A 12,570-nucleotide genomic window follows, 5' to 3' on the forward strand; every position below is an offset into this window, starting at 1 on the left:
GTTTGTGCAGAGGAGAAGTCCTCAACTCTTGCTAATTTGGCTCATATGATGAGTTTATACAGCACACACAGTTATTCCAGAGACTGCTCTAACTGGATAAATGTAGTGTGTAGATATTTGCACGATTCCTTCTCAGAAACAACCTTTAATCTTGTAACATACCTAGCAGAGGTAATAAAATAGTCTTTCATTCTACATAATTTTAAGTGTCTTTTTCAGTCATGGTATACTATTTTTCACTTAAAGCTTAGCATTTTGCTCTCTCATACTTAAATACTGTTAAATAGGATTGGTAGGGGATTTTCTCCAAGTACAAGAGACTAGGCTGCGCCTCCATCATGATCCATGTTGTTGATTGAACTAATTTGTTCCCTCCCTTCCCAACTTCCATGATTTGGAAAGAGATAGGGCCCTTCTGTCTACATGGTACACCAAGTAGAATTACTATTTCCTCATCCTCTTCCCCCTGCCTTTGTCTGGAAACCTACTTCACTTTTAATACCTATTTGTAAAGTTGAGAAGCTTCCAAACCCACCCTCTAATGTAATGTATCAATCAGGGACACATGGATCTCTGCTATAGGAAGACAATCTTAAGCACACAGATTTTTCACTATGTGTGAAGTCCATGAGTTCCCATTTTAAGCACTTTAAAAATATTGGGTTAGAGAATACAGCTTTTGTTCAGTAGCTTTCTGTTTGTGTTCGATTTGATTTGATTATCTATCTATCTATCTATCTATCTATCGTCAATGAGACTTATCCCCAGCTTTCATACCACATAACAAAGCCACATTTAATGCCAGTTTCTGCTACTTTGAAGCCAATAGATTAAATCTGGTTTTATACATTTTTTTTTAGCTGTTAGAGAAAGGGATATCCAGCATGCAGCAATCTTTACTGCAAATCATTTACAGCCTTTTGAGTCACATTGACCTATCTACAGCACCGGTGAAACAGTTCAATCTGGAAATCATAAAGGTCATTGGTAAATATGTTCAGGTGAGTATTTTGAAGTGCCTAATCGGAAAATGCTGTGTAACTATATATTTTCATTGAGAGAAGTATAATGATATTTTGAGCTTACCTAGACCAACAATGATAAGCAGAATTTTCTAGTATCAGTTTCATAAATAGTGGGGCATCCAGTTTTATTAATGTTCGTATTTTATTAATTTTATTTAGTTCCACAAACATCTCATGTAGTAATATTACATATGTACTTTAAGCCATCTGATAGACAGTACAAATAAATACTGAAGACACATGGGTGCAGCATTGAATTTTATCTGTGCAGTTCTTTGCTGTAAGAGATAAACCATTAGCTGTTACAGCAAAGCTCTGGAAAAGGAATTACGCATAAACACAAATCATGCATTCCCCACTCCCCACCTCCAAAGCTTACTTGGTCATAAAAGAGACTTTGCAGTTAATAGCATGCTTGAATTATTTGCTGTATTCTGCCATTTCTCACATAGATATAGCTATTGGTATTCTTATGATGAAACCTGAGTGTATTGCTTTGCAAGATTGTGCACATATACGCATTGTGCCCCTGGTAACTCATTCATTGTTTTACATTTAGGAACATGGGTTTCGAGATAGTTCATAGAAAGTATAATCCTTGGAAGATACATAGGCTTTTTGCAGAAAGTTTTTCTGAAAGCCTGGAGCATACAATTATTTCAAACCACCAAGTTCTGATTTTATTTTTTACCTTTGAACCACAGTACAAAAAATGTCTTAATCCTAATTAAGCAGGAAAAAATGTTAGTGTCCATCTCAGTACATTTTTGCAATTGATAGATATGCACTTAAGTTATTGTACTTGTGTCAGGAGACATTAAGCGAAGTAGATGATCAGTGTAGCCAATATAGTCTCATAGCCTGCCATCTGTTCTCTTGACCTCTAACCTTTTTTATGGAATCCTAAGGGTTTTTGCCTCATTGGCTACGTTTTTAATCAATACCATGGCTACATAAAAGGTTGGTAATCTGCATATTGGTGACATTAAAGTGAAAGTTGTTTAAATGGGACAAGAAATATCAGGACATCATCTGTTCTTGGGAAGAAGGAAAAATATATGTGCTTAATTTATATTCATGATTTAAAGAACACTGAATAATGTTTTTGATACGATTGGTTAATATTGAGCCAGTTCTGGATTTACACCTCTGAGAAACAGAGAGAGTGTGGATCGTAACTACAGTTTGAAGTTAAATTTAATATTCTTGTTCCAAAGCTGGTTAGAGACTTCCCAATTTAATTACAGTTTATATGAAGGGGGCTACAAGTGTGGGCAAAAATGCTCATTTGTATTTTGGCTTATTAAGCTGAGATTTGTCAGTCTGAATGCTCACAAAATGTGACAGGTCATTTAAAAAAATCTTGTTATGATAAGGCATGCTGTGATAAAAGGATTTAGTTAATTATCACTTTTTTCTGTCTGAAATTTAAGTCTTTGCAATCAGGTAAAATTCTACAATCTTCCAACAACTTAAAAGCAAGTCCTGCTGTGTTTCTTTTTTGTCTTTTATTTTTCCCCCCCTCACTGTATGATTTTTGCTTCTCCCACTCTTTCCCTTTACTGACCTGTCAATTGGCTGTATTTGCTGTTTTGCAGCTCATCACAACAGATTAAGAATGCACTTAGCCAAGATTCTTCCTATTGCGTTCGCCTCTTGTCCTGATTACTCATAGAGAACTTGGAATCTGACCCCATGTAGAACTATTATATTCATTTAAAAACCACACTAAGGCAACTGAAGCAGCAATTCTACCAAAAATCCACTTAAGTCAGCTGTCATGTTGTGAACTGACTGTTTAATTAAACTGGATGTTTCTAAAATGACTGTAGGAAAGCTGCTTGAATTCTAACACAGTGGCATGCACAATGCTAAACACGATAGCATGCACAATTGATACTGGTCAACCTTTCCAGCAGTAGATGGCAAATCCCCATATTTAAAGAATCTCAACATCACATTTTTCATATGTGCTAAAGTCTTTTGACCTGTTTCATAAATACAGTCTTTTTAAAAATATCATTGTACTTTTAACAGTTTCCCAAAACTGTTGCTGTCAAATGCAGATCAGGTTTATATTTAAAATGAAAATCCTTTTTGAGGTTGATCAATTTCTTTTCGTTCTTTTTATTGGCTTTAATGGTAGTATGTATGTCCTTTTTCCTACCCCTATTAGAGTCCATACTGGAAGGAAGCACTTAATATTTTGAAACTGGTGGTGTCTCGATCAGCAAGTCTTGTTGTACCTAATGATATTCCAAAGTCTTACTGTGGTGATATAAGCTCTCCTGAAATTTCATTCACAAAAATTTTTAATAATGTCTCCAAAGAACTACCTGGAAAGACCTTAGATTTTCATTTTGACATATCAGAGGTAAGGACATCTTAACTGAAGTATAAGATTTTCCATGCTTGTGTTTCTGTGTTGGGTTGTGTTTTGTAAAAACAAACAAATATTGTATGGCCTACCTCCCAGATATTTTACTTATCCAGAAATGTCAGGCTAAATCTGAATTATGTTGTTCATATATGGTGTGTGTGAGTGCTGTGTGTTTATATGTTATTATATGGTATATGGTATAAGGTAAATGGATGTTATATTATGTACAATATTGCATTTTTTAATGTTTTAACTGTTGTAAACTGCCCAGAGAGCTTTGACTATTGAGCAGTATAGAAAAGTAACAAATGAAATGAAATGACAGTGGGCAGGATTCAAAGACCTTCTTTAAATACATTGAAGGATCTGGGATATTTTCTTTCAAATGCCATTTGTAATATTGTATGGGGAGCAACTATAGAAGAAATACAAGCCTCCCTTGGACATGCAGAAGCAACTGCATGGTTCTTTGGGTCCTAATCAATGTCCGGTAATGCTGAAAAAGGAGAGCTAGCTCTTTAAACATGCTGTTCATACAGATTGAGGGGGAAATTTACATTTTTCTTAGACGATAAACTCCTGCATTGCTTGGCTTCTAATCTTTCCATTTATAACTTCAGTGGTTAGTGAATAATTTTATCCCATGTTGAAGCTGCTCTTTTTTCCTGCCTATTTAAGTTGCTTAAACATACTTTTATCTCTCTCTCATATTTATCTGCCACCTACTGATGGCCCCCACACAGTCTTGCTGAAATGCTGAACTGAAGAATTTGTACTAAAGAATTTGAAGTATAAACTAAAATGTCTTCATTTTGTAGACACCAATTATTGGGAACAAGTATGGTGATCAGCACAGTGCAGCTGGCAGAAATGGAAAGCCCAAAGTCATTGCTGTTACAAGGAGTACTTCTTCAACTTCCTCAGGATCGAATTCTAATGCCTTGGTACCTGTCAGCTGGAAGAGGCCACAGTTATCCCAGGTGCTTTACCTGATAACATCATATCTCAATATGTCTTGAAAATATGGAAAGCATCTTCTGTAACAAAAGTAACATGCATTGGTAACAACTAGGAATGGGCGAGAAATTTGTTTCATTCTCATTTTAATGCGAACTACTTAATTTTGCACTTTTGAACCAATATGAAAACCAAAACTGTTATCCTTTGATATTTGCACTTCTCTAAATTTTGTAATTTAGTTTCTGCAATCAAAAAAAAGTGCACAAGAATGCACATATTTGGGAAACGTGCACACAAAAATGGGTATATTATTTTTTGTATTTATTACATTTCTATACTGCTCAATAGCTGAAGCTCTCTGGATGGTTCACAAAAATAATATTCAACATTGCATTATATTCAGAAAATTGCTTGCAAAAATGTGTGTACTAGGCAATATTTTTATGTACAAAAATGTATGTATTACAAGAAATGAACACAAAAATGCTTACATATTTTCTTGCAAACATAAGAAAAAATGATTAAAGTTCAGAAGTAACCGGATTTAAGATTGGAAAAATGAGAAACTGACAGAAACTGAAATTGACAGATTCATCCATCCCTAATAACAGCAAGCATGATTTAAATATTAGGGAATATTAGCTATTTGGCAAAATCAAAGATGCTAGTGTCAAAAACATTTGGTCTCTGGTGAGTGACTTGATTTTTTTTTTCCCAGCGAAGAACCAGGGAGAAGCTAATGAATGTTCTTTCTCTGTGTGGTCCGGAATCAGGTCTCCCCAAGAATCCATCTGTAAGTAGTTGTAGATTCCAGAAGGAAGTGTGGTGTTCATCAAGCAAACTAAAATTCATTATGAAGATAGTGAATGATTATACCCAGTGTTATTTTAACTTGTGACTGGGAAGCTTTTGTGGGATAAAACAAATTGTTCCACATCTTCGTGGTGACTAATACAATTATAGGTTGCCTCAGCTTACCCCCATCTTTGAGATGCAACATCAATCAAATATTTTTATTGGTACTCTAATTAAAATCATGTTTTTCTATAATTGATGGCCTTTCTAGGTTGTGTTTTCTTCTAATGAAGACTTGGAAGTTGGGGACCAACAAACTAGTCTTATTTCAGCAACAGAGGAAGTAATTCAGGAAGAGGAAGTGGCTGTAGAAGACAACACCAGTGAACAACAGTTTGGAGTTTTTAAAGACTTTGACTTTTTAGATGTTGAGTTGGAAGATGCAGAGGTAAGTCTGTACAATGGCACTTCCACTTTTAGACCTTTCCGTAAGGCTATCCTTCAAGTGAAGAAAAGTTTAGAGGCCTCAGTCACTCTCGTTTGCTATAGGCCAGTACTGTGGTTAATCAAAACCTTGGGAAAATCCAGCAAATGCAAACCCATAACCAAGCTGAAGCGCTGCTCTTGGAAGAACAGCTTCTCCAAGAGTTCATATTGTGCTCTTTGGCATACCATGAAGTATTTGTATCACAGTTGCTGCTCCATTTACATTTTTCTGGAATACGTGGAAGGAAGATGAGTTAGTATTTCTTTTTGATATGGGAGTATCAGTGGGCTTTATTGGAGCATTATTTGAGTTTTTGTCAGTTCCACACTGATTCTCATAATAAGGAACATAATGTCAATATTTTGTAGTTGGTGAGATAACTGCAAATGTAGGCAACAGTTTCTAATGAAACTGTACACAGAGCATAAAGTATAGCCTTTGATAACATCAAAGCCTGAGCAAGTCTCATACCATTGAACATTTTAAATGAAATGCAGTGTTATATCATCATATTCTGTAATATCTTGGCACGAGGTTTATGTTGGAACTGTTTTGACCTTTAGCCATTCACATTGTGTTCTGGTTTCATGCTGCATTTGTCGTCTTTATCTGCATTTTCCCCTGTTTTCAAGTAGTACTATTTAACTGTTCTGGTATACAATATATAATTGCAGTGCATGGAAATCATATCCAGGGACCAAAGTCATGCCACATTTTATTTAAATGTTAAATAGTTGGACCAAAAGCAGAAACAGAAAAAAGAGAACTCAGATTGTCTTTTTATAATTGTACCTTATTATGCATAATGTTTCTAGAAGGAGCTAGTATAAAAATATTATGAGCTTATTGGGAGATTAAGAGGAAAGCTATGTATATTCTGCAAGAAAAATCAGTTGCCATCAATCAGTATTGTCCCAGAAAAACAAGAATCCTGTGATCTCTAAATTAAGCAAAAATAAGCAAAATAGTATATATTTGTTTATTTGTATAATTCTGTTTCTAATAGAGATGGGGTTGCTTTGTTTGGTGCCCATTAGCTATTCCTGCATTTGTATAGTCTGATCATAGAATACATATAGCCCTGGTAAAGGGCTGCTACCCCACCACACCTTTAAATTACAGATATGCGCCTGTAAATTATCCTGTAAACAATTAGCTCTTCTAAAACTGTAACCTAAGAAAAAATTATATACATGGATCCTATGGGTAATCAAAGCAATTTGGTAGGACCCCTGCCTTGGCTTCAAATGGATTATATAACCCCTTCCTCTATTACATTTTAGTCAAAGAAGTTATGTGCTTTGAGTTCAGCCAACTCTATGGACTCTCCAGTTTGAGTATACAATTCCCATGAAAGTGCATCTTACCTGTTTATTTCAGGATTGGGGGTAATTCCACATCTGTGGGCAGGGATGCATGCCTAAAGCCACCACAGTACTGAAATCAGTGAGGGAGCTCCTGTTTAAGCATACAACAAAGCTCTAGTGAAGGCAATGGAGCCCTAAATCAGAGAGAACATGGGAAATGGCCTTCGTGTAAGTGTCCCAAAGCTTAGATACAAGGTGAAACTCTCACTACCTCGCTGCATTCTTAACATTGACTCCTGAAGGAAAAGTGAGGACTTAGTTTAGTTTAATGAATTTCATAAAAATTATTATTTTTCTCGCTTTTTAAATAAGCCACTTTAAAGGGGAAAATGTTGCAAACATACAACCTGCATATATATTTCAGTAGCTTTGGAAGATATTTTCATTTTCTTTCATATATGTACCTCTTACTTCAGCTGATTAAACACATGTTGTAGCAGTTGAGCAGTTGTGTAGGATAATTGAGCTCATTAGATAAAACAGAGTTACTCAAACTATGGAAGTATGTAACTTGGGAATGGTAGATCAATGGGAAACTATTCAGAAGCAAGCTGGGAGCCAGCATTGCCACCTCCAGCACTGGGTGAACAGAAGCCACCCCACCACTCTGTATTTGAAGCGCAGGGCTGAATGTTATCAGTGCATAGACTGATAAGGACTTCATGCCTAGAACTTCAAATCTTCAGCAGTCTCAAAATCTTTGAAAGAAAAATGCAGTCTGGGAAAAAAAAAGTTATGCCTCTTAATAATATTATTATAACAACAATAGTATAGGACAGGACCAGTCCTTGCTGGTGGATGGCCTTCCAATGTATTTCAAAAAAGATCTTTCTTAAATGCCTTGCAAGCACTAATCTATAAACCATTCAGATTTTGAATCTAGGAATGATTTTGGTGGAGTGCACACTGTGCCCCAGCATGTAGTTTGTTGTTTTTTCGGTTAGTCGCTTCCAACTCTTTGTGACTTCATGGACCAGCCCACGCCAGAGCTTCCTATCAGCTCTTGCCACCCCCAGCTCCCCCAAGGTTGAGTCCGTCACCTCCAGAATATCATCCATCCACCTTGCCCTTGGTCAGCCCCTCTTCCTTTTGCCTTTCACTTTCCCTAGCATCAGCATCTTCTCCAGGGTATCCTGTCTTCTCATTATGTGGCCAAAGTACTTCAGTTTTGCCTTTCATATCATTCCCTCAAGTGAGCAGTCTGGCTTTATTTCCTGGAGTATGGACTGGTTTGATCTTCTTGCAGTCCAAGGCACTCTCAGAATTTTCCTCCAGGACCACAGTTCAAAAGCATCTATCTTCCTTCGCTCAGCCTTCCTTATGGTCCAGCTCTCGCAGCCATAGGTTACTACGGGGAATACCATTGCTTTAACTATGCAGACCTTTGTTGTCAGTGTGATATCTCTGTTCTTCACTATTTTATCAAGATTTGTCATTGCTGTCCTCCCAAGAAGTAAACGTCTTCTGATTTCCTGGCTGCAGTCAGCGTCTGCAGTAATCTTTGCACCTAGAAAGACAAAGTCTGTTACTGCCTCCACATTTTCTCCCTCTATTTGCCAGTGATCAATCAAGCTGGTTGCCATAATCTTGGGTTTAACTGCAACCCAGCTTTTGCACTTTCTTCTTTCACCTTCGTCATGAGGTTCCTCAGCTCCTCCTCGCTTTCAGCCATCAAAGTGGTATCATCTGCATATCTGTTAATGTTTCTTCCAGCGATTTTAACTGCAGCCTTGGCTTCATCAAGCCCAGCACGTCGCATGATGTGTTCTGCGTAGGCATGTAGGCAGGGTGCAATAACTGAGGACTTAAGTTTATCAGCTGGCTAGGGTCTCCACAAAAATAATCAAATGTTTTTTCCTTCATAAAGTCAACCGAGGAATGCAAACAGGCATCAGGAAATACGTTCGTGTTTCTTGTTGTTCAGTCGTTCAGTCGTGTCCGACTCGTCGTGACCCCATGGACCATAGCACGCCAGGCCTTCCTGTCCTGCGCTCTCTCCCGGAGCATGCTCAAGTTCATATTCATTGCATCGGTGAAGCTATCTAGCCATCTCATCCGCTGCCGTCCCCTTCTCCTTTTGCCTTCAGTCTTTCCCAGCATCAGGGTCTTTTCCAGAGAGTTTTCTCTTCGCATTAGGTGGCCAAAATATTGGAGCTTCAGCTTCAGGATCTGTCCTTCCAATGAGCACTCAGGCTTGATTTCCTTTAGGATGGACTGATTTGACCTCCTTGCAGTCCAGGGGACTCGTAAGAGTCTTCTCCAGCACCACAGTTCGAAAGCATCAATTCTTCGGCGCTCAGCCTTCCTTATAGTCCACCTCTCACAGCCATACATTACTACTGGGAAAACCATAGCTTTGATTAGACGGACCTTTGTCGGCAAGGTGATGTCTCTGCTTCTTACTATGCTGTCTAGGTTTGCCATAGGTTTCCTCCCAAGGAGCAAGCGTCTTTTAATTTCATGGCTACAGTCACCGTCTGCGGTGATCTTGGAGCCCAAGAAAGTAAAATCTGTCACTGCTTCCATTTCTTCCCCTTCTATATGCCAGGAAGTGATAGGGCCAGATGCCATGATCTTCGTTTTGTTAATGTTGAGTTTCAAACCAGCTTTTGCACTCTCCTCTTTCACCCTCAACAAGAGGCTCTTGAGATCCTCTTCGCTTTCTGCCATTAGGGTGGTATCGTCTGCATATTGGAGGTTATTGATAATTCTCCCAGCAATCTTAATTCCGACCTCTGATTCATCCAACCCGGCATTTCTCATGATGTACTCTGCATATAAGTTAAATAAGCAGGGTGACAATATGCAGCTTTGTCGTACTCCTTTCCCAATTTTGAACCACTCGGTTGTTCCATGTCTGGTTCTTACTGTTGCTGAGTGGCTAAAGCATTTATGCTTTCCTGCACTGTGAATCAAATTTATGCATTCTGTGTTTTCTTAAGTAAATGTAGATAAAGTCAATTTAAGATTTCATCTGTGTTATCCTCAAGCAATTAAATTTGTTTTAATATATGTTACACTGAGAAAATGTGCCATAGCCATCTCGTTTTAAGTGTTTGTCTCATAATGTTTTTTTTAACCAATTTTACCAAAACACTGAGAAAAAATAAATGGGTGGTGGTGGTGGTGGCAAAAGCTTTTCCAGAGCTTGAATCAGTCTCCTACTGTTGGCAAGCATACAGAATAGAAAACGCTTTCCGTTATAAAGTATTTTTAAGTGTTTGTCCTCGTTCTAATTATGTGTGTTTTTCTTTTTGCGAACCAGGAGCTGCAGGTAAGTTGCAGCCTGGTGCAGTGGCTTGTTTCATCTGTTGTCATCTGTGGTGTATTTGTCTGTCTGTGCTTGGTAGTCCCATATTTTGTACTGCTAAGGATATACGGTTATAGACTATTATACACTGAAATAGTTCCGAACATGACGTATGTGAAAAAGAGAACAGTAAGGAAATTGTTTTTGCCATGCACTTAAACCTTTGAATACAAACCACATTAACTGAATTTAAATATCCAATTAACTTGAAGGGCTGATTGAAACTCTGCTCCCAAGAAATTCTGTATTTGTGTGGCTTTGTTTTGCTGTGTTCATTTCAGTATTATGTATATTCTGAGAGCTTTAGAATAAACTTTCTCTTTATTGCAGGGTGAAAGCATGGACAACTTCAACTGGGGAGTCCGCCGGCGCTCCCTGGACAGTATTGATAAGGGAGACACCCCATCACTCCAAGAATATCAATATTCTGGTAGCACCCCCAGCTTGAACTTAACCAATCAGGAAGATACTGATGAATCCTCAGAAGAAGAAGCCTTGACTGCAAGTCAAATATTATCACGAACACAGATGGTAAAAGATTTATTGTTCTCAGATAAAGATCAGGGGTCTCTTTAATGGAATTGTACCTTTACTTTAATGGAATTGCCAACTGCATAATTATCCAGAGTTTTCTGTTTCTTTTCTCCAGAAAGGAAGTGCAAGGTATGGGGTTTTTAGTACAGCAGTAAGTGTGCAGCTTTCTGCTGTCGTCATAGTTCCCTGAATCACTAATGGCTGTGATCCACTGAGTGCTGGCATAAATTGTCAATAACAATTGCACAGACATTGTCAGCAGATGGCATCTAGTGTAAAAAGAAATGGCACAATGTGGTTTGGACAATACCATACAAATGTGTATTTCTGGTTGGGTATGTGTATGTTTTAAAACACTGTCAACATTATACTGAACATTGCCCATACTCAAGTCATTGATATTGCTAAGTGGCTTTGCATCATTTCCATATCAGCAGAAATCATTATTGGCTATAGAAGAGTTTCATGTAGAATAAGATCTGAAAACTAAATTGAAAGATACAAATGAAAGTAATGGAATGTGGTAAAATACATTTAACTCAAATAAGTTCATTAAATTGCTGAATTCTTAATCACAAATTTTACATTCTGACTTGGCTAGCTGAGACTACAAGGAATTTGCAGCCTAGAAAATTTACTAGTTTGCTATTTCTGTAAAAGTCACTTAACACATCATTTTACTGACAAATTAGAAGGTTGTGTTTGGCAATTATTTCACGTTGACTCAGTTCACGCGTAAAAAGAATTCCTGGGTTGTTTAACCAAGGAATTGTCGGGGCTGAGTAGCAATAAGTGAGCACACTGCCTCCCACATGCTCTTCACTTCCACTTTCAATCAACCACCTGGGAACATCCTGGGTTATTATTGTGATGTCTAAACCCAGATCTCTGGGTTGTTTAGAGGTTAAACAATCCAGAGCTTACCCCACAAAATCACCCATGGTTTGTTGTTGAGTTATCTCTGGGTTGTTTAACCCCTAAACAGTCCAGATTCCTGAGTTCAGACATCACAATAACAACCCAGGAATGGGGGTGTTCCTAAGTTGTTGCAGAAGCAACAACTGCACGGGAGGCAGCCTGCTTGCTCATTGCTGCTTGGCCCCAACAATTGCTGTGTTAAACAGCTCAGGAATTGTCATTATATGCAAACTGGGTCACTGTTAAAATATAGTACACAAAGAATGAGAAAAGCAGTACTCCAAAGGATTCAACACTTTTTGCTCATATGAAATCTGGGATCCTGCTGCAGGACACAGGTGGTGACACTGACTTTATTTGTAGCTGTACAGGGAAAATGGCACATGCCTCAGATTGAAGAATAGGTCTCCAGTGAGCTCAGTGATGTGAAGCCCCACGATATATCTATTTTGAAGTTTGGGAAACATCAGTACACTTCCAGACAACAGCATAGTGCACCTCCAGACAACAGCAGCTTACACAGAATGCAATGCTTGTCATGAGCAACTAGGAAGAAGGGAGGTATCCTGAAAGAATGCAAACACCTTTCAGTCTGGCCCAAGAAACAGAGAGCCTATGTTAAGAAGCCAGTCATGGGAATAGCATATATTGAACTGGTCTCACACCGCTCTCTGTTAGTCCTGTGAAGTGGTGCTAGAGGAGCAGCACAGGCTGGAGCATCCTCCCCATATGTGCGGATCAAAAGGGGATATGTTGAAAAAATGCATCTGATTAACTAGTCAATCCCATATCCT

At 38.1% G+C, this 12,570-nt stretch overlaps 1 protein-coding gene across 15 annotated transcripts in view; it reads left to right on the plus strand.

The window, feature by feature from the left end:
- FRYL (FRY like transcription coactivator) overlaps nucleotides 1–12,570 on the plus strand; it is a 261,277-nt gene that overhangs the window by 215,159 nt on the left and 33,548 nt on the right. For 14 of the 15 annotated variants that reach the window (XM_084856817.1, XM_084856818.1, XM_084856816.1 and 11 more), the window contains 7 exons: nucleotides 1–171; nucleotides 861–1,001; nucleotides 3,202–3,399; nucleotides 4,224–4,385; nucleotides 5,084–5,158; nucleotides 5,432–5,608; nucleotides 10,655–10,855. In XM_084856817.1, coding sequence (XP_084712943.1) covers nucleotides 1–171; nucleotides 861–1,001; nucleotides 3,202–3,399; nucleotides 4,224–4,385; nucleotides 5,084–5,158; nucleotides 5,432–5,608; nucleotides 10,655–10,855 — 1,125 coding nt within the window. The remainder of the gene's footprint in view (nucleotides 172–860; nucleotides 1,002–3,201; nucleotides 3,400–4,223; nucleotides 4,386–5,083; nucleotides 5,159–5,431; nucleotides 5,609–10,654; nucleotides 10,856–12,570) is intronic. The other variant, XM_084856814.1, reaches the window with a different exon arrangement.

Source organism: Heloderma suspectum, chromosome 5 (assembly GCF_057233095.1).
Source record: "Heloderma suspectum isolate Gila_16-S chromosome 5, 16-S_ref, whole genome shotgun sequence".
Taxonomy (NCBI): Eukaryota; Metazoa; Chordata; class Lepidosauria; order Squamata; family Helodermatidae; genus Heloderma; species Heloderma suspectum.